This window comes from Nicotiana tabacum, chromosome 22 (assembly GCF_000715075.1).
Source record: "Nicotiana tabacum cultivar K326 chromosome 22, ASM71507v2, whole genome shotgun sequence".
Lineage (NCBI taxonomy): Eukaryota > Viridiplantae > Streptophyta > Magnoliopsida > Solanales > Solanaceae > Nicotiana > Nicotiana tabacum.
In genome coordinates this window covers 82,516,627-82,539,617 of record NC_134101.1, presented here as the reverse complement: position 1 = coordinate 82,539,617, position 22,991 = coordinate 82,516,627, and the positions used below count along the sequence as shown (strand labels likewise).

The 22,991-nt window shown below is 39.6% G+C and overlaps 1 protein-coding gene across 2 annotated transcripts; it reads right to left on the bottom strand.

Annotated features, from left to right (window-relative positions):
• Positions 1 to 15,234: 15,234 nt before the first annotated feature.
• LOC107778683 (protein GAMETE EXPRESSED 3-like) lies at positions 15,235 to 21,719 on the bottom strand. Of its 2 annotated transcripts, none has more exons than XM_016598971.2 (10): positions 21,367 to 21,719; positions 20,344 to 20,531; positions 18,759 to 19,082; positions 18,237 to 18,483; positions 17,793 to 18,077; positions 17,590 to 17,676; positions 17,223 to 17,255; positions 17,082 to 17,141; positions 16,864 to 17,006; positions 15,235 to 16,303 (listed from the first exon to the last, which is right to left on the bottom strand). In XM_016598971.2, the coding sequence occupies exons 1-10, from the start codon at positions 21,470 to 21,472 to the stop codon at positions 15,701 to 15,703; spliced, it is 2,076 nt and encodes a 691-aa protein (XP_016454457.1). In that variant the 5' UTR covers positions 21,473 to 21,719; the 3' UTR covers positions 15,235 to 15,700. The 2 variants fall into 2 exon arrangements, with proteins under 2 accessions (XP_016454457.1, XP_016454458.1); XM_016598972.2 differs by having other exon boundaries at positions 18,273 to 18,483; positions 21,367 to 21,608.
• Between the last annotated feature and the right edge of the window lie 1,272 nt (positions 21,720 to 22,991).

Genomic DNA, 22,991 nt, shown 5'->3' with positions numbered 1-22,991 from the left:
TGCTTTAACACTCTTCCTCACCCAAACAACAATCACCAATAATAGGGCAAGGGAATAAAGGAAATTACAATAAGAATCCCGGCAAGGGAACAATAGTTCAACAATCAAGTCCCGGTAAGGGAATAACATCAAAAGAAGCATCAACATCCCGGCTAGGGAGATAATCAACAAAAACAACAAATTTTTGGCAAGGGAGATAATATAATGATTCTCTTCTCTTTTTCACTTTTACTTACAACTCACTTCACAACTTTGAGCCAATGCTCTAAAAGGTTCAATTTCCACTTATACTTTCACATTTCATTGTACAACTTGAGCCAACGCTCCTCAATACTCAAATGTCACAATTACTTTCACAAACTTTGCACAACAATAGAAATCATCATCAAAGCATGAATAATACAACAAAGCCATAATAATCAGAATATAAGACTCACGGGCATGCTTGACACCAACGTATAGATACTCGTCACCATGCCTATACGTCGTACTCGACAAATACCACATAGCAAATAGGACTCAACTCCTAATCCCTCAAGCTAAGATTAGACCAAACACTTACTTTGATGCCACGAACACAATTCACGTCTCAATTATCGCTTTACCCCTTGATTCCACCACTAGTTCGCTCGTATCTAGTCACAAGTTACTTAATTACATCAATAAACGCTAAATGAATCAACTCCAATGCATGAAAATGAGTTTTCCAAAGTTTTACCCAAAAAGTCAAAAATTGCCCCCAGGCTCACATGGTCAAAACCCGAGGTTCGAACCAATACCCGATTATCCATTCCCCCACGAACCCAAATATATAATTTGTTTTGAAATTGGACCTCAATCGAGGTCCAAATCCCCAATTTTTGAAAAACCTAGATTCTACCCAAAACACCCAATTTTCCCCAAGAAAATCATTGATTTTGAGTGAAATCATGTGAAAAGATGTTAATGATTGAAGAAAACGAGTTAAAATTGACTTACAATCGATTTGGAAGAAGAGTTGTTCTTGAAAAATTGCCCTAGGGAGTTTGTGTTTTGAAAAGATGTGAAAATTGGTTGATTTTCGGCTAAGTATAAAAGGTTGCAGGTATGGGAATTGCGAGCATTCGCATTTGCGATGGGGGTTTTCTCATTTGCGAGGCGGGAAATGCGAAGGATGCGTTGCAATTGCGACTACTGGCTTAAAGGGAAGGAATCGCATTTGCGATCGAATCCTCGCAATTGCGAGGATAGGCTGGCCTGGGCCTCTTTCGCAATTACGACATGCCTCTCGCATTTGCGAGCTAGGCTTCGCAAATGCGAAGCCTGCAGGCCTGCAATGCCATAGCTCAAATTCTGCAATTTTTCCAAGTCTAGAATACACCCCGCGGCATATCCAAAACTCTCTCGAGCCTTCGGGGCTCCAAACCAAACATGCACACCAACCTAAAAATATCATACGAACTCGCTCGTGCATTCGAATCACTAAAATAACATCAACAACTATGAATTTAGCATCAAAATCATGAAATTTTCCTAAGAACTTCAAATTTCCAATTTCCTCAAAAACAATCCGATTCACGTCGTTTCAAGTCCGTTTCCTACCAAATTTCGCAGACTTATCTTAAATCATATATAAGACCTGTACCGGACACCGGAACCAAAATACGGGCCCAATACCATCAAGTTTTAATCACAATTCATTTCTAAAACTCATAAACAATTTCAGAAAATAATTTTCTTTAAAAATTCGTTTCTCGGGCTTGGGACCTCGGAATTCGATTCCGGGTATACGCCCAAGTCCCATATTTTCCTACGGATCCTCCGGGACCGTCAAATCACGGGTCGGGGTCCGTTTATCCAAAATATTGACCGAAGTCAAATTAATTCATTTTATAGTAAAAATTTATCATTTTTTATAGATTTTCACAGAATGGCTTTCCGGCTACGAGCCCGGACTACGCACGCAAATTGAGGTGATGCCGAAAGAGGGTTTAAGGCCTCAGAACGCAGAATTCCCAAAGGGTCATCACATCCTCCACCTCTAAAACAACCGTTCGTCCTCAAACGGACAGAAGAAGGAAGTACCTGAGTCGGGGAAAAGATAGGGATAACGGCTCTGCATATTTGACTCCGACTCCCAGGTCGATGCCTCAACGGGCTGACCTCTCCACTAAACACGAACAGAAGGAAAACTCTTCGATCTCAACTGACGAACCTGCCGATCTAGAATAGCTACCGGCTCCTCCTCATAAGACAAGTCCTTATCCAACTGGACAGTGCTGAAATCTAACACGTGGGATGGATCGCCGTGATATTTCCGAAACATGGACATATGAAACACTGGATGCACGACTGATAAGCTCGGCGGAAATGCAAGTCTATAAGTCACCTCTCCCACTCGATCAAGAATCTCAAACGGGCCAATGAACCTAGGGCTAAGCTTGCCCTTCTTCCCAAATCTCATCACGCCCTTCATAGGCGACACCCGAAGCAATACCTACTCACCGACCATGAATGCCAAATCTCGAACCTTACGGTCGGCATAACTCTTTTGCCTGGACTGAGCTGTACGAAGCCTATCTTGAATAATACTGACCTTGTCCAAGGCATCCTAAACCAGATCAGTACCCAACAACCGAGCCTCTCATGGCTCAAACTATCCAACTGGCGACCGACACCACCTACCATAAAAAGCCTTATAAGGAGCCATCTGGATACTCGACTGGTAGCTGTTGTTGTAGGCAAACTCTGCTAAAGGCAAAATCTGATCCCACAAGCCTCCAAAGTCAATGACACAAGCTCGGAGCATATCCTCCAAAATCTAAATAGTTTGCTCGGACTGCCCGTCCGTCTAAGGATGAAACGTTGTGCTTAACTCAACCCGTGTGCCCAATTCTCGCTGAACTGCTCTCCAAAAATGGGAGGTAAACTGCGTACCTTGATCCGAAATGATAGACTTGGGCACACAATGAAGACGAACAATCTCCCGGATATAGATCTCAGCTAACCTCTCAGAAGAGTAGGAGACTGCCACAAGAATAAAATGTGCTGACTTGGTCAGCCTATCAATAATAACCCACACTGTATCGAACTTCCTCTGTGTCCGTGGGAGTCCAACAACGAAGTCCATAGTGATACGCTCCCACTTCCACTCATGAATCTTAATCTTCTGGAACAAACCACCGGCCTCTGATGCTCGTACTTAACCCGCTGACAATTCAAACACCGAGCCACATATGCAACTATATCCTTCTTCATTCTCCTCCACCAATAATGCTGCCGCAAATCCTGATACATATTCGCGACGCCCAGATGAATAGAGTACCGGGAACTATGGGCCTCCTCTAAAATCAATTCTCGGAGTCCATCCACATTAGGCACACAAATTCGACCCTGCAATCTCAAAACTCCATCATCACCTAAGGTAACCTGCTTGGCACCTCCGTGATGCACCGTGTCTCTAAGGACACACAAATAAGGATCATCATACTGTCGATTTTGGATACGCTCCAATAAAGAAGAACGAGCGATTGTGCAAGTTAACACACGGTTGGGCTTAGAAACATTCAACCTCACGAACTGATTGGCCAAAGCCTGAACATCCAAAGCAAGCGGTCTCTCTCTGACTGGAATATAAGCAAGACTGCCTATACTGGCTGACTTCCTACTCAAAGCATCGGCCACCACGTTGGCCTTTCCCGTAAGATATAAGATGGTGATATCATAGTCTTTAACAACTCCAACCACCTTCTCTACCTCAAATTCAACTCCTTTTGCTTGAACAAATACTGCAGACTCTTGTGATCCGTGAACACTTCACATGCCACACCATACAGATAATGCCTCCAAATCTTCAACGCGTGAACAATAGCTGCCAACTCCAAATCATGAACTAGATAGTTCTTCTCATAAATCTTCAACTGCTGTGAAGCATAGGCAATGACATTGTCATCTTGCATCAACACCGCATCAAGTCTAATACGAGATGCATTACAATAAACTGTATAAGGCCCTGAACATATGGGAAAAACCAACACCGGTGCCGTAATCAGAGCTGTCTTGAGCTCTTGAAAGCTCGCCTCACACTCGTCCGACCATCTGAACTGGGCACTCTTCTGGGTCAACCTGGTCATCGGGGCTACGATAGATGAGAACCCCTCCACAAACCGACGATAGTAGCATGCCAATCCCAAGAAACTTTGAATCTCTGTAGCTGATGCTGGTCTAGGCCAATTCTTGACTGCCTCTATCTTCTTCGGATCAACCTGAATACCCTCTGCTGATACAACATGACCCAAGAATGCAACTAAACTCAACCAGAACTCACACTTCAAAAACTTGGCATACAATTGACTATCCCTCAAAGTCTGAAGAACCACTCTAAGATGCTGCTCGTGCTCCTCCTGGCTGCGGGAATAGATCAAAATATCATCAATGAAGACTATCACGAACGAATCCAAATAAGGCCTGAACACTCGGTTCATCAAATCCATAAAAGCTACTGGGGCATTTGTCAACCCGAATGACATTACCAAGAACTCAGAATGCCCGTACCGAATGTGGAAAGCTGTCTTAGGGACATCGGATGCCCTAATCCTCAACTGATGGTAGCCAGATCTCAAATCAATCTTCAAAAATATCTTGGCACCCTGAAGCTGATCAAACAAATCATCAATCCTCGGCAATGGATATTTATTCTTGATTGTAACCTTGTTCAACTACCAACAATCAATACAAATTCTCATCGATCCGTCCTTCTTCTTAACAAATAACACCAGCGCACCCCAAGGTGAAACACTAGGTCTAATGAAACCCTTTTCAAGCAAGTGTTGCAACTGCTCCTTCAACTCTTTCAACTCAGGCGGGGCCATACGATACGGCGGGATAGAAATGGGCTGGGTTCCCGGAGCAAAATCATTGCAAAAGTCAATATCCCTGTCGGGTGGCATACCCGGAAGGTCTGAAGGGAATACCTCAGGGAACTCACGAACAACGGGCACAGAATTAATAGAAGGAACCTTAACACTAGAATCACGAACATAGGCCAAATAGGCCAAGTACCCCTTCTCGACCATACGCGAGCCTTCATATAAGAGATAACACTACGGGTAGAATGAACAAGAGTCCCTCTCCACTCTAAATGAGGTAAATCCGGCAAGACTAAGGTCACAGTCTTGGAATGACAGTCCAAGATAGTGTGATAAGGTGATAACTAGTCCATCCCTAATATGACATCGAAATCAACCATGTCCAGAAGAAGCAAATCTACATGAGTCTCAAGACCTCTAATCACAACTACACACGAACGATGGACTCGATCTACTACAATAGAATCACCCACCGGTGTAGACATATAAACATGAGCACTCAAAGAATCACTAGGTATGACCAGATACGGTGCAAAATAAGATGACACATAGGAGTACGTAGATCCTAGATCAAATAAAACTAAAGCATCTCTGCTACAAACCAGAACAGTACCTGTGATAACTGCATCGGAAGCCTCAGCCTCAGGCCTGGCTGAAAGAGCATAACATCAGGGCTGGGCCCCACCACCCTAAACTACATCTCTGGGATGGCCTTCTGCTGGCTGGCCTCCACCTCTAGCGGCCTGGGCTCCACCTCTAATACCTATACCTCCACCTCTAGCACCTCTACCCCCACCTCTAGCTGGCTGGGAGGGCTGTGAAACACTCGGTGCCTGAACCATGGTACGGGAACCCTAATGCTGAGAACTGCTCGATGCTCGAGGGCAAAACCTAGCAATGTGACCCATATCACCACAAGTGTAACAAGACCTCGGCTGCTGAGACTGCTGACCCTGACGACCTGAATGACCACCCCAAAAACTCTGAAGCGGCGGTGCACTGACATGAGCTAGTGGTGCACTGTAGGACTGCTGATCAAAATACTGTATATGGGAACCACTACCACCTGAAGTGTTGACTGGAAAGGCCTAGGAGGATGGCCTCTACCATACGAATCTCTGCCTCCAGATGAGGTACCACTGAATCAGCCTGAATGACGAGGCCTCTTGTCAGACCCATGACCACCTCCCTGCGACCGAACCATCTCAACCCTCCTGGCCATATTGGCCGCCTCCTGTAAAGAAATCTCACTCCCAGTCTCCCTGGCCATCTTAAGTCGAATCGGCTGAATAAGTCCCTCAATGAACCTCCTCACCCTCTCTCTTTTGGTGGGAAGTATGATAAGAGCATGACGAGCCAAGTCGATGAATCTGGTCTTATACTAGGTAACAGTCATAGAACCCTGCTGGAGACCTCAAACTGCCTCCGATAGATCTCTCTCTGAGTAATAGGGAGAAATTTCTCTAGAAATAACACTGTAAACCGCTCCCAAGTCAAAGATGGTGATCCAGCTGGTCTAGCCAAGCAATAATCTCTCCACCAAGTCTTGGCGGATCCAGACAAGAGAAAAGTAGCAAAATCGATCCCATTGGTCTCAACTATCTCTATGTTCCTGAGAACCTCATGAGAGCTGTCTAGATAATCCTATGGATCCTCAGAAGATGCACCGCTGAAAGTAGTAGTGAAGAGTTTGGTGAACCTATCCAACCTCCACAAAGCATCGGCAGACATAGCTGCTCCATCATCGGTCTGAGTTACCATACTCGGCTGAACTGCTCCAACTGGCTGAACTGCTGGAGTCTGAAACTGGGGAGCTACCTGCTTCGGAGTGCGAGTAGCAGGAGTCTGGGCTTCTCCTCCAGCCTGAGAGACGGCCAGTGCTATAGGAAGCAAGCATGCTCGGGTGACACTCTCCATAAGGCCCACTAGACGGACCAGAGCATCTTGGAGTACTAGGGTAGCAATAAACCCCTCTGGGACTTGAGCTGGGCCTACCGAAACTGCCGGGGCTGGAACCTCATCAGCAAAGTCAACCTGAGGTTCCGTCGCTGGTGTTGCTGCTCTGGGCTGAGCTCTGCCCTACCTCGGCCCCTAGCATGGCCTCGGCCTCGCTCTCTGCCCCTCGTGAGAGCTGCTGCTAGGGGCTCGGGCTGCTGGTCAGTAGATGAGGAAGCGCGTGTTCTCGCCATCTGCGAAAGAACAAAGTAGAATTTCAATTAACATTGAGAAACCAAACCATACGATATGAGAGAATAAATGTGAAGTTTTTCCTAACTCTGTAGCCTCTGGGGGATAAATACAGACGTCTCCATACCGATCCCTCAGACTCTACTAAGCTTGTCTGTGAACTGTGAGACCCATGTAACCTAGAGCTCTGATACCAACTTGTCACGACCCCGATTTCCCACCCTCGGGAGTCATGATGGCGCCTACTGATGTGAGCTAGGCAAGCCAATTATTGAACAAATTACCTTTATCCATTTTATACCCTTTTAGCATTTATAAAACAATAACGTGTAAACAACGAAAATTAAGAATAAGTGGAAGAAAAGCAATAAAATATCTGAACATGTAACTACTACAACTGTTTAAGCCTTAACCACCTAGAACTGGTGTCACAGTACCACAGACGATCTAAGAGTGCTAAATACAAAGTCTAAAAATAAAGATACACTATTTCCGAATCAAAGAAATGAAACATGAAATAAAGGATAGAGGAGACGCCAGGGCCTGCGGACGCCTGTAGGTCTACCTTGGATCTCCATGTGGATTGAGGGTAGCCACCCAATCTATGGTCCAAAAGCTGCTCCGGGATCTGCACATAGTGCAGGGTATAGTATCAGCACAACCGACCCCATGTGCTGGTAAGTGCCTAGCCTAACCTCGGCAAAGTAGTGACGAGGCTAGGACCAGACTACCAAACAACCTGTGCAATTCAACTATATACAGCGGAAAAGAAAAACAAAAATAAACAGTCAAATATGGGAGGGGTAGCATGCTGCGGGGGAGATATCAATTCAGAATAGAAACACAACAAGTAATTGAAAGAAACAACATATCTTGAATATCAACAAAGAACCAGAATCAATAAGTGCACGGCATCACCCTTCGTGCTTTTACTCTCGTCTTCACCAAAGCAATCAAGTAATGAAAATGTGCACGGCATCATCCTTCATGCTTTTACTCTCGTTCTCACCATATAATCAATATAATCAGCACGAAATGGTACATCGTGCGACACGACATCACCTTTCATGCTTTACACTCTTTCCTCACAAATCATACATGACATCACCCTTTGTGCTTTAATACTCTCTCACCAAAACAATACACGGTATCACCCTTTGTGCTTTAACACTCTTCCTCACCCAAACAACAATCACCAATAATAGGGCAAGGGAATAAAGGAAATTACAATAAGAATCCCGACAAGGGAACAATAGTTCAACAATCAAGTCGCGGCAAGGGAATAACATCAAAAGAAACATCAACTTCCCGGCTAGGGAGATAATCATCAAAAACAACAAATTCCCGGCAAAGGAGATAATATAATGATTCTCTTCTCTTTTTCACTTTTACTTCACAACTCACTTCACAACTTTGAGCCAATGCTCTAAAAGGTTCAATTTCCACTTATACTTTCACATTTCGTTGTACAACTTGAGCCAACGCTCCTCAATACTTAAATGTCACAATTACTTCCACAAACTTTGCCCAACAACAGAAATCATCTTCACAGCATGAATAATACAATGAAGCCATAATAATCAGAATATAAGACTCACGGGCATGCTTGACACCAACGTATAGATACTCGTCACCATGCCTATATGTCATACTCGACAAATACCACATAGCAAATAGGACTCGACTCCTAATCCCTCAAGCTAAGGTTAGACCAAACACTTACCTCGATGCCACGAACACAATTCACGTCTCAATTATCGCTATACCTCTTGATTCCACCACCAATTCGCTCGTATCTAGTCACAAGTTACTTAATTATATCAATAAATGCTAAATGAATCAACTCCAATGCATGAAAATGAGTTTTCCAAAGTTTTTCCCAAAAGGTCAAAAAATCGCCCCGGTCCCACATGGTCAAAACCCGAGGTTCAAACCAAAACCTGATTATCCATTCCCCCACGAACCCAAATATGCAATTTGTTTTGAAATCGGACCTCAATTCGAGGTCCAAATCCCTAATTTTTGAAAAACCTAGGTTTTACCCAAAACACCCAATTTCCCCAATGAAAATCATTGATTTTGAGTTGAAATCATGTGAAAAGATGTTAATGATTGAAGAAAACGAGTTAAAATTGACTTGCAATCGATTTGGAAGAAGAGTTGTTCTTGAAAAATCGCCCTAGGGAGTTTGTGTTTTGAAAAGATGTGAAAATTGGTTGATTTTCGGCTAAGTATAAAAAGTTGCAGGTATGAGAATTGCGAACAGTGCGAACCTCGACCCCTGCTATGTTCGTATTTGCGATGGGGTTTTTCGTATTTGCAAGGCGGGAAATGCGAAGGATGCGTCGCAATTGCGACGACTGGCTTAAAGGGAGGGAATCACATTTGCGATAGAATCCTCGCAATGTAAGGCCCCATGAAAACTTGTACTCAAAATCGGGTAGCTCGTGGTGCCAAGTCCCGAATATATGTTAGGAATGTGTAAAATTAAGCGAGCCGCGGTTCGAACCCTTTTGGTACTGATCTATGTTATAAAAAGTCAAGAAATACTGTTTTCAGGAAATGCAATTCTGCGGTCTAGAATGCGGTCGGATAACAGATATGCGGACCGCATAATCGCCGCAAAGTGAGTCAGTGTATTGGTCGAATTGGAGGTTAAATATGCGGTCCAATATGTGATCGCATATAACGGATATGCGGACCGCATAGTCGTCGCATATTTCCCTTGAGATTTTGTGAGGGGCAGTTCTGCGGTGCACTATGCGACCGCATAATGGGTATGTGGACCGCATTTCTGCCACATACCCAGGCAGTGTGTTCAGATTTTGGGAGCACTTTTGCGGTCCATTATGCGGACCGCATTTCCATTCTGCGATCGCAAAGTGCGATCACATACCTAACTCGGGCTCCTATTTTTCTAAATTTTAAACCCGACCCCTTCTTCAATAAAACACCCCAACCCCTTATTTTAACATATTTTCTGAACAAAACTAGAGAGAGGGAAGAGAGAATTCTTGAGAGATAAAGTTCTACCTTCATCAATTTGATTCTTCAAAGTCACTCGGGCCGGGGAATTTCAAGTAATTGTCTTCATCTCCGTTCTTGCAGGTAAAATCCCCAACCTTTTTTCATTGTTTTCAGATTTAAACACAAAGGGGGATTCTCATGTGTTAATTCTTGAAAATGGAAGTTGAGATACACATGCATGTCCTTTAAAACCTAGAATCTAGTAAGAGGAATTGGGTAGAACTAAAGATTTGCAAAAGAGGGGTTGATAACCTAAGTAAGTTCGGGCTGAGTTTGTGAGCTTCAATTCTAAGTTATATGTGCTAACTTGTGAATTAGATTGACGGTACTAGGTTGTTGGTGAATTGGAATTAGAAGAAAAAAAGGGGGGGAATTCGACTCCAGGTATGTATTGCTAACTTTAACCTTTGTAAAGTCACCTTGTTTGGTGTACGAGTAATTGGTATGTGTTACTTATGTAGACTATTTGCGAATTCTTGTGATTAATATGCCTTGAATGTTGTTGGTTAAGTCTCCCGATATAATGGTGTAAGTAAATGGCAACAAACCAAGTGTGTGTGTGAATGTGTTTATGTGGTAAGAGCTGTGTAACAAATGATGGAAAGAAATCGTAATTGATGCAATTGAAACAACTGTGGTAATATCATACGTGACTTGTCGCGGGCAATTATCATTGTGACTTAAGTTGTATACGAGCTGTTGCATATGATGGAAATGGTATTGACGTTTATGAAAATTCTTTGTGAATTGTTGTTGTTGTCGTGTGAAATGTGATTGTCCGGTGGGATCGGGTTGCGCACCGCAACACGAAGTTATAAGGTGTGGGTTGTGGTGATAAGGGTGGCCGAGGTAATAAGGGTGGAAAAGTGTTCGAAATCACTATTGAAATAAAAATATGTGAAAGTTGTGAAATCATTGATGTGATGAAATAATGTTGAAAGGGGAAAAAGAGAGATTGTGGAGTTTGTTTGGCTTTGGTTGTTCTTTTCATGTGCATTTGATTGTTGATTCTATTACTGTTTGTTATCTGTGTATTTCTTGATTTTACTTGGGGTAAAGTTTGTTCATACATACCAGTACAATTCAAATGTACTGACGTCCCTTTTGCCGGGGGCGCTACATTCGTGTTATGATTGTAGGTGGTTCCATAACAGGTACTCCAACCCACCGACAGTAGCACTCCTTCACCTCCCGTCAGCTGAAGTGGTGAGCCCCTTTTCTCTCGGGGCCCTGCGTGGCTTATGCCGCTTATCCTCCCGAAAATTTTATTTTGGTATTTGCGTAAGGTATAGCCGGAGCCTTGTTACCGGCAAGTATTGTAACACTCTTTTGTATCTCTAGAGGCTCCGTAGACAGGAAATGTGGGTTATGTACTTATGTATTTTGGGCAGTATAACTTGTAAACCACGCTAAGTAACTATGTATGTTATGTAAATCTCATAAGAATGTGTTTAAATTTATAAATGGCTATTTCACTTGGTTAATGGGTAATGGAAACGCAGGGTATCACGTGGAATAGGAAAGGCACCTAGGTCCGCTTGGTTGGGGGCTACCCGGTCGAGCGCCGGTCACGCCCCTCAGTTTTTGGGGCGTGAAACGCAATTGCGAGGATAGGCTGGCCTGGGCCTCTTTCGCATTTGCGACATGCCTCTCGCATTGCGAAGCCTGCAGGCCTGCAATGCCACAGCTGAAAATCTGCAATTTTTCCAAATCTAGAATACACCCCGTGGCCTATCTAAAACTCACCCGAGCCCTCGGAGCTCCAAACCAAACATGCACACCAACCTAAAAACTTTATACGGACTCGCTCGTGCATTCAAATTACTAAAATAACATCAACAACTATGAATTTAGCATCAAAATCATGAAATTTTCCTAAGAACTTCAAATTTCCAATTTCCTAAAAAACGATCCGATTCACGTCGTTTTAACTCCGTTTCCTACCAAATTCCACAAACTTATCTTAAATCATATATAAGACTTGTACCGGGCACCGGAACCAAAATACGGATCCGATACCATCAAGTTTTAATCACAATTCATTTCTAAAACTCATAAATAATTTCGGAAAATAATTTTCTTTAAAAATTCGTTTCTCGGGCTTGGGACCTCGGAATTCGATTCCGGGCATACGCCCAAGTCCCATATTTTCCTATGGACCCTCCGGGACCGTCAAATCACGGGTCCGGGTCTATTTTTTAAAATATTGACCGAAGTCAAATTAATTTATTTTATAGTCAAAATTTATCATTTTTCATAGATTTTCACAAAATGGCTTTCCGGCTATGCGCCCGGACTGCGCACGCAAATTGAGGTGATGCCAAAAGAGGTTTTTAAGGCCTCGGAACGCAGAATTCACTTTTAAAACAAGTGATGACCTTTTGGGTCATCATATGGGCACCACTGTGGTGTGCTCATACTATACTTCTATATATATTTTTTGTACAGATCTAGGTATTTGATTGGTAGTATCTGTGCGGATCATCGCGGTGGGGACTCAGGGTAAACCTGCTGCTGCGTTCGCAGGCCTCGGAGTCACCTTCGTTTATGTTTATTTCATTGGTTCCTTTTTGTTCTGGAACAGTGACGTATTTATTTTGTATAACTGCTCTTAGAAAGGCTTATGACTTGTACCACCGGTTTTGGAAATTGTAATTATTCAGAGTTATCTAATTTGAAGTTAGTGAATATCAATGTTATTTCTGTAAATGTTAGGCTTACCTAGTTTAGAGACTAGGTGCCATCACGACTCCTTCGAAGGGATTTTGAGTCGTGACACAAACATGTATCACGCATGTATCTCACACACATGTATATATGTATATACTTGTGATACACATTTGATACAAATATTATACATATGTGATACACAAATGATTCACAGTGTGATACACATCATTTTTTCAACGTTCATCTTCTACTTCGAATTTTCAATTCAAACCACCTCAAAACTCCACCAAATCATCCTTAAGCTGAGATTCAAGCTCCTTAAGATGTACCCAATCTATTCTAATAACACCCACTAAAAAAAGCAAAAAATGACCTTTTTTGGCTACAAATAACTAATTGGCTAATATTGATAGCATATAGCTAGCATTAATATTTTTTTATGAATTGACCAATTTTTGTAATAAACTACTTATAAATGGACGTAGCTGATATTTTCCCAATTTTTACACAACTATATTACCTTTACATACCAGGTAACCTAATTATTTTCAAGTTTTAAGTCCCATGATTATCTGAAAATATTTATTGGTGACTCGACAATTTAGTTTTTTTTCTTTGGTGCAAAGTCCTGAGTGTATAAAGGTAAAGTCTTGAAATTAATTCACAATTTAGATCAAAGTCCTCTCTCCTGCATACACCATACTCCCCCACGTATCAAAGAATAAAAATTAATTATACATACAATATATGATAAATTAAAAGTGCAAAAAAATAAAAAAATAAATAAAATAATAATAAATCAAATTTGGTGTAGATGAATAGTGTCGCACCAAAATTGGTGTGACACTATTCACGCACTATAATGGTGCAAGATTTGGTGTTCCATTGGAGCAAAAAAACACCAAATTTTACACCAAATTTAGATTTGGTGTAAAAAATAGTGCACCCTTGGAGATGCCCTTATTTTTAATTTTTTAGTATTATTTATTTGAAGTATATTTTTTTAGCTTTTCTTAGATACAAAGTTATTAATAATTTTCTTATAATCAATAACTCCTAATAAGTATTTCTCAATTGACAATATAGCTAATCCATTTAATCTTTCTTGTGACATTGTTGTTCTTAGGTAAGATTTTATCAATTTTAATTTTGAAAACTTCTTTCCGCTGAAGCAACGGTAACATGAGTTATGAACATTATTCCATAAGCAATTTAGGCATTTGGAAAAAAATTAATTTTTTTATTTATTTGATTAAGTGTATCAATTACATTGTTATCTTCTAATTGTACTATTTCCTTAATACTTTTAATTCAGAAAATAAATCTAAATCATCAATATCGAATTGATTATTATGCTTTAAGGAACATTCAATATTAAGGCAATATTTTTTTCAAATTTCCAACGTCTAGTGATCTTAGTCTTTACTGCCAAATAGAGAACCAAAAATATTTTCATATACTTCGAATTGTTCAAATCTATTTTGAAGTGAATAAATAACCTTGTCTATTATGTATAAAAATAATCAACTCTACATGACTCTTCAAAATATTTTGAGATTTCATTATTAACATTCGCATCAAATTGTTACTTCCTATATATCACACGTTTCTTACGAAATTCAGGTTCGATATTCATTTTAAGTGCAATTTCCTTGGTAGAAATCATAGCAGTTGCAAATCCTTCTTCTCTATATTTGTTAAAGAAAGAAATCAAACGTTTTCACTTTATAGAACTCTTTTTTAAACTTATACATAGTCTATTAGCTGTAACAAAAAATGTCCCCCACAAATATGGAACCTAAAGCGGTTGTTTTACTTGTTTTATAGAGGGGCCGCCCCGGTCTATAATTGTCCTTTTCCACCTCTGCCTTCAAACCTTTCAGCTTTCAGGGGGTTTTAGCATCAGTTCTTTGTGTTAGCGTGTAGCTTTGGAGAATAATCATTCTTTTACTAAAACCTCAGTTTTCAGAAGAACCGCAAAAATGAAACCAGAAGACGACATTCATTCCTCAAATATTTAAAAATAAAAAATAAAAATTGGAGAAGTACTGTGAACTGACTGAACTAAAACATTTAAATATGTTTAAGTAACATAACATATCACGCATACTGTGTTAGAAAAGGATTTTCCTGGTAGCACCATCGTGCTTATGGTTGTTTTTTCAATTTTTTTTTTTTTTTTTTTTTTTTGCCAAGAATCCAATATGCTGAAAATGATTTCTTTTGCATTTCATGTTACCTTTACCATGTCAGAAGTCAGTTGTCATGGAAAAAACATATCTCCATTCGTGAGTAGGATGGAATCCAGTGGCAGAAATACCTTTTAGTAAAAAAAGTCATCCAATACTGCTTCGCAAAAAAAAAAAATTTACTTTATATATGCCTGTGTAAATGTATTTGTCTGAAAAATATCATATATATAAGACAGGCCGAATAGATTCTACCATTGGAGGTACTGGCAAACTTTACAAGCCGAATTGTGACAATATACTGATATTGCTTGTGTAAAATACTGCATATGTCACTGAATAGATCCAACCACCAAGATGAATCCACAAAATACAAGCATAAGTAACAGTGAGTTTCCAATTTAGTATAATTCAACTATATACATATACTAGCAGCTGACTGGACCATACTACATCAACTTGGTGATGGCACTAACAAAGTTTTCTGCTAAGCTACATTTACACCCCCTCTTCCATTCCTTCATAAATAGAGTGAAAGAAAAGGGAATGCAGAGAGAAAAGGCTACTCTCATCCCTTTCCCGAGGTAGCTACTTTTTTCTTTACGTGCTTATGCTGCTATCGGAACGTACCCAGTTAACCAAAAGTATAATCGATCGAGACCAAAGCTTATGCAATTGTAGAATATCGTTCAAACAGAAAGCATTTTGGCCAGTTCAAGGTCAGTCGTGGATTGATATTGGACAAAGGCACAGTCGAAGAACTAGACACATATGCAATACCTAGCTACTTGAATATGAATTCCTCTTCCTTATGCTTATGCTGCGGTTCTGCAGGGGATGATTGATGGAGTCCTTTTGATCACTCGGCTTCATTTCCTCTATTTCATCAACCAGTTGTTCCAGGATTGATGTATTCGTAAACACTTTCGAACTGGAAGCTAAGCAAGATGGACTAGCATGAAATTCTTCCTTGTAAATCTCATTATCACTAGAACTAAATATTTCTGTAGGTGACTTTGCATCGTCTGTTTCCTCTTCATCTTCAGAGATATGCATGTCGGAGTGCTCCCTCTCACTCCAGCTAGTTTCAGAAGAAGTATCACTAACTGTATGAAACAAAGTAACACTCTCTTTCTTCGCGCCTTGAAATGAAAAGCTCCGTATTTTCCTATCGGACAATGGAAGAAGGGATGTTGAATGAGAACCAGTTTGGTCCCTTCCTAGACTATATGATGTTGAGAGCTTCCTCTGTATGCCTTCCCTTTCCTTAACTAGATTGCCTAGCTTTTCCAGCACCTCATTGGCTATTGCTTCCTCAGCGGTCTTTTGTTGAAGCTCTGTGATTGATCTATCAAAAGCTTTCTTCTGAAGTCGAAGTGATCGCTGAAACATGGACCAAAAAGACAAAAGATGAGTTCAGTTTTCAGTGTTTTGGTAGAACACGGAGTAACAGAATAAAAGAAAGGGAAAAGAGTCAAAAATACCTTTTACCATGCGAAGCATCTTAAAGTTTACTCTCCGTTATACACTTTGGGTCTATTCATACTCCTTGCATTTAGCAAATCGTCTCATATTTATCCTTGACCCTAATGCAACTCCAACATGAAGTATATTAGAGGTAGGTAACTTTAGACTGGAGCCGAGCTCCATTAAGGTCAAGGTCAAATACGAGAGGATTTGCTGGACAACAAGAGTATGAATGGCTCCAACGTATATAGAAGGTAAAATTAAGATTATTTCGTACAGTAGAGGAGTAAATATGGATCTCTTACCTAAAAATAAAGGATAGAAACAAACTGAATGTAGTGCTGAAAGATTTTGTTGGAAAGAATAATCAAGAGGGAGCCGAATCCCTTAAAATGTCTCTTCCGGTTTAAATACCATTTTTCATACAAGAGAAAGTCAAAAAGGTGAATAGAGAGTCGGAATGTATCTCGGCTTACTCTTTTATCTAAGAATTTCCCAAGATCTTGATTTTGAAGCTTCTTTTTCTTCCAAAACATGCAGCAAAATCTTACTAGTACTGCTAGTACTATCAATATGATAGATTCCAAGATCAGAAACAGCAAAATTGTCTTCTTATTACCTGAAGAAAAAGAAGTTAGGTAGTTGGAATCTTGATTGGTTAACAACATCACTACAAAAATATGTAAGATGTTACCTATGTAGATGCTGAAATTCTTAGGCTTAATCTGTGAGCAGCTTAATGCAAACTTCTGACCTGATGCAAAAGAATAATGAATCAATATGATATTGTCTAGCTGCAATATAAGAGAATTATTAAAAGGTATAGAATATTTACGTGAGCTTCGACATGGTAGCGGATTCCCAATACCTGCAGGAGTAATCCATCTCTATTATATAAGTATTCATTAAGCATAAATGAGTTGCAGAGTGATGCCTTTAGATTCTACACTTATTCAGGAAGTGGGATTTTATGAACTGTATAGAAGAAAAAGCTAAATTCAAGAAAGAAAAGCTCATTTTGTTTGCTTGAACTACTAAAATTGAAGCACTGCTCAAGTTCTTCTTGATGACTGCATCACCCTCTTCAAATGCAAAAGAAATGGAAGTTTGTTTTATTCATCGATATCAAATTTTTGAGTCCTGTTGAGACATTCATGTATCCAATGTAAAGACAGCGCATTCGTAATTGTGAAGATACTCACTTGAAGCTGCAAAAAAAGCAAGGAGGACACTTTCATCCAGAAGAAAATATTGCAGGTCACTTCTCAAAAACTCCGAGGAGAATTGGCCTGATGCAATAGTAAATAATGGAGGTTAGGGTGCTGCAGATAAGTCGTTAAACTACTGATGTTGTTGATACGGCCAAACAGATTTTCGGGCCTAGGGAAAAGAGCGGGGTAGTTACCAGGATATTGTTCAGACCAAAATATGGTCCCAGTAGCTGGACTAATCAGTGTGAAGATAACGCCCATTGGTTTCATCGCTGAGATGTAAGTGTAATCTCCAATTATCCGAGTAATCTTTCCTTCGATCTCTGTCTGAGAAACATAGATTGCATATCCTGAGCAATCAAGAACAGGACTAACTTGGATTACAGAATCCATGTTAAGCACTTTAGGCAATTTTCTGAGAACTCCTTCTGGCGAAAATGAATAGAGGTAACCGTCCAATGAACCAATAGATATCCAACCTGGAATTGAGTTTGAAAAAAAATGAATAAGTTGGAAGGGCTGATACAATAACAAGTTCATGTCAGATAAATTTATTTAAGAGTCTATAATCCAAATTACAATAAAAATTTGCTTAGTTTAAGTAAGTTCTGAGCATCAAAGGTAACGAAAAATGCTACCATTAGAATCAACAGAGGGGACATAATCGACTGTACTTAGCGGTCCAATACTTGTTTGCCACAAAATGCTTCCCCTGGAAACATCAACTGCTAGTACCAGAGCTCTAGGTGCTACAGTAACATACAACAGACCATTATTGCCGGATGTCATGGTCAGTGTATTGCCAAATGAACTGAAATCTTGGATCCATTTGAAATGTGGACTACGAGTTGACAGAGCATAAATTTCTCCTTGATTATTTGAGATCTGCAGTTGGAGAAAGAACGGTTGAATTGGGATATATTAAGTACATGCAAGATAAAGCTTTATACAAAGGACAAGTTTAAAGAGCACACAACTCCATTGTATAAGCAGAGAAAATAACTGCCTTAGATGGATATAAAGGAAATGCATCAGTGGCTGCACCTTTTTCTGTTACTAAAACTCACTTCATGCGCACATGGAAACAGTAATACATTACAAATAGTGGAAATCCAAAATCTAGATAAATGTTTACTGAAGTCGGGAACAGAAAAGCTTACATATATACTAGCTTCACAGTGATCGAACACAGGAACCGTGGAAAAATAACACTCAGTGATGTTTTTCCTACAACCTTGACGATATCCACGTTGATAAAGTACCGGGCCAGCACTCCAGTGCAGTTTTCCATGCAAACGGTATGAAAAGAGACCCCTGTTTTTGACATTGATAAGTACACTGGAAGTGGACATACTTACTGCAAGGCCAATAATCTCCCCCGGTCTTTCAGATTCTGTACCAAAGAACAATTCTACAGCTGTTTCAGAACTTCCAACATTCAAAGGGTTGATCTTCAGCACTCTGTCTTCTGCAACCACATATATCTACCAAAAGTAGCTTGCAAAATTATAACCAAACAAAATACTACAAGAAATAATACCAATTAATAGATGAAACAAGATGTCAAGCTCTTATATCAAACTTGGTAGGGACTAAGGCTGCCCCTTTTGGTATAAGTTTTGCAGGATTTAGAACTTGTACCAAAACACTAAATGAGAAATTTGACATGCGGTTACCAAAAAAATCTCATTAAAACTGCCTTATAAAGAAAATTAGCCTATTTAAATATGGGCAAAGTTCGTTACATTTGAAAGAGCAGCACTAGAACATTGACAAACTAATGAGTCCACAACATTAAGAAGCTGGCTTGTGATTTCCACATTGTCAGATAAACATTGACAACTCTTATGTTAACAATTCCACAATTGCAGGAACGTTGAAACTTAGAGGCATGAATTTCACTCTTTGCCTTGTCCCCGGAAGGAAGAAACACACAGTTAAAGGTTAGATCAGAATAATTATACCTTTCAGAATTTCAAACTTCAACATTTTTGATAGGAAACCTATTTCAGGTGAACGCAAAAAGCCTCAGCAAACTAAAAAGTCACACGATTCATGCTCACCCCATAAAAGCATTTTATATATTCACTATTATATTCACTAATTCATTTTGAGAATAAAATTAGGACTAGTTGTAATCACCAACATCACTCAAAAAATATTCATGCCAAATCATATAAAATCTTCGTTTAGTTTCTTAGGACTACCGACTATAGAATTTTTTCTTATACTTCCCTGTAAATCTTAGCTTCTGCAATAACAGAATTCTCTATCTAGTTCTCAATCATCTATTAGATTTTACTTTCCAGTTTCTAGTACACTCCTATCTCTTTCATGTTCATTCTGATTGATGTAGACTGAGCCTATAAAAAGTATCCACCTGTTTGTGTAGGCTATCCGAGATAACAGATTCCAGAGTCGTCCACCATTTTATCAAGGACCTAGCTTGTTAAGATCATATGAATGTTATTATGGGCTGTGGCTTCTCTGCTCATGTTCCTATAAAAAATTCTGATATGAGATTTTTCCTGGAAGTCTATAGAGAAGCTACCGAAAAGTAGAGTTTCTGATAAAAATATGAAAGTAGAGGTATATGGAGCTAGAACCACAGATATAAATGCTCACAAATTTATCATTTTTGAATAGCAAGAAACTTTCCGTGAACAAAAGAAGTCAGTTTTAGAAGTAAATCCCATGCAGCATATAAGGTAAGCTTAACTGAAGTGATTAAGCCTAAAATCTTACCTTTCTTGATTCCCCTAGAACTGGAGCTATATTAGGGCTGCATTTGTAATTGAGAGATAACGTCCACGCGATGGAACCATTGCTTTCAAAGGCAAAAAAGTTCTTTTCTGAACACACATAAACCTTCCCATCATCACTGATCAGCGGCTTGCTGAGCCTATATGCAGCTTTCTTGAAAGATTCTTGACCTGAACAAAACAAATGTAAAAATTCAAAAGACTTTAAGAGGTTGAACAATTTCAAGCATTCTTTGCGAACTATGTTTATTGCATCTAAGATTACAAAGTGGAAAATGAGGCTAAAATTCAACAGCAAGGTCAAATGACAAAAAGGACAGAAAACAAAGTAAAAATCCCAGCATACGCTTACTGTCCAGGATCAGGAAGATAAATAGATTCAAAGAAATCCTGTAAGCAGGTATATATTACCGAACCAATTTTAATTTACATAAGTTGGTATTGAAAATGTATTCATGAACAAATTACATACAGAAGTAGGAGAACAACACATCAATTCTATATCATTGGGGCATGAAGTTGGTCAATAAAAAGGGGCAGCCCGGTGCATAAAGCATCCCTCGTTCATGCACGATCCGGCGAAGGGCCGCACCCAAGGGGTGATGCACACAACCTACCCTAATACAAGCATTAGTGGGTGCTTCCACACTCGAACCCGTGGTCAATAGGCATGAAGTTGGTCAATATATGTCGAAAAGTTAGTACTCTATTTCAAGTGCTTTTGCCAAAAAGAGCCAAGAGGCATTGGCATTTCGTCAAGGTTACAGGCTAGATTTGCACAGTGAATTCAATTCACTTAAAAATTTAATCTTTCAGAATATATAGAGTTCAACCAGCAGATTGACTTCTTCTGAAAGATGTATGCTTGATAATCTTTCAAAATAAGCGTTGCAACATCTTTCATGTTTTCTTCAAAGGATGCGGATTTGAAGCGTTGCAAAATTGTCGCATTCCTTTGTCCCACATCAACTTTTTTAACAAAATCACGCACATAATTTAGACATACCTGAAAACGTGTGGGAATATGCGAAGGACACAACAGATGCTGATAGTAAAAGCAGGGACAAGATCAAAGCAACTGCAACTTCAATTCGTGGAGACATGAATATCATACGCACAACTGAACATGCACACGGTACAAGTCCAGGGTGACCAAATGCAATTTCAATTGAATGGATGAGAATCAGAGACCCCAAAACTTCATTCTTCAAACATGGCAGAGCGGTTAATTAACCGCTATGGTATATATTAATTTGTTTTTCCCAAGAGTATTTATTGATTTATATGGCCCTTGGCGGGGAATTGCGGAGGTCGAGAAGTTGTAGGTCAGGGCAAGTTGTGAATATTTCTACGGCGCACTAGAGTGAGACTAGCCGGGAGTTAGTCTTAGGATGCTACTGATTATCCATCTATTTAGTATTTCTTATATTGTTGTTATTTTATTATGAGTCTATTAATGATACTAATATATCGTCTCTTGTTGCTTTCTTGAGCCGAGGGTCTTCTGAAAACAACCTCTTTGTTTCTCGGGTAGGGGTAAGGTGTGCGTACTTTCCCCAGACCCCACTTGTGAGATTATACTGGGCCGTTGTTGTTGTTGTTATGGGTCATCGGTGTATGTCGAAAAATGAAGGGGAAAATAGTGCAAATTTATTTGCATTTGGGGTATGTACGAAAACAACCACGTGTATTTTACATAAAATTGTGTTATATATTTTATTAATGTCCTACTTTGTGACTAATTTTCCTCTTTGATAAAATAGTTATTGCTTTGTTGCAAGCACCAATAATCTTGTAGCAAATACAACAATTTATGTTATCTTTCGTTTTGTGTCACTTTGCTTAGTGAAGTGGATGATAGTTTGATCGAGTAAAGAGGTCTAAGACAATTGTTTGGTGCCTTTATATTAAAAAAAAAAATGCTGCTATTCTTGTTTCATGATAAATATTCCCGAGAAAAAGTCTGTTCCATCATGATAGTACAAAAAAGAATTCGAGGTATTGCTACTTTCTAAAAAGAAATTGAGTTGTGGCCCATCATGTTTGAATTCTGATCTTTTGGTTATTGGAGGTAGAACTATGGTTTACTAATGGGAAATTTTCTATTCCTGTACCATATAAGAAATTATATTACCAAATATGTTCATAATTTGCATATTACCCTTCATGCTAATAGTATTTTTACAAAATATAGATAATGCATTAAATAAAGAATTATTGTAGCTGTGAGATTCCTTATTTAGGCGCGCTAAAATTGGGGAATTAAATATTCTTCCAGATCTTCCACAACGCAAATCAAGCACATTCATAATTATCATCGGCTTCGTTTCAAATTTTCCATACTCTGTTTTTGCGATACACTCTGTATGCGAATCTACGTGATACACTCTATTTTATGCGAATTTGTCGAATAACGCAATTATGTCGAATAACACAGAAGATTTGTATACACTCTGTTTTATGAGAATTTGCAGAAAATTTGCGTATTTCGACATAATCAGGCATATTCATAATTGCGTTTTGTGCAAAAGAGAGCAGCAATTCCACCATTGACAGCCATTAAAAAACTTTGAAGCTTTGAATTCTAATTTGGGTTTTCAAAAATCATTATTTGTTTGGATTGGGTGTTGT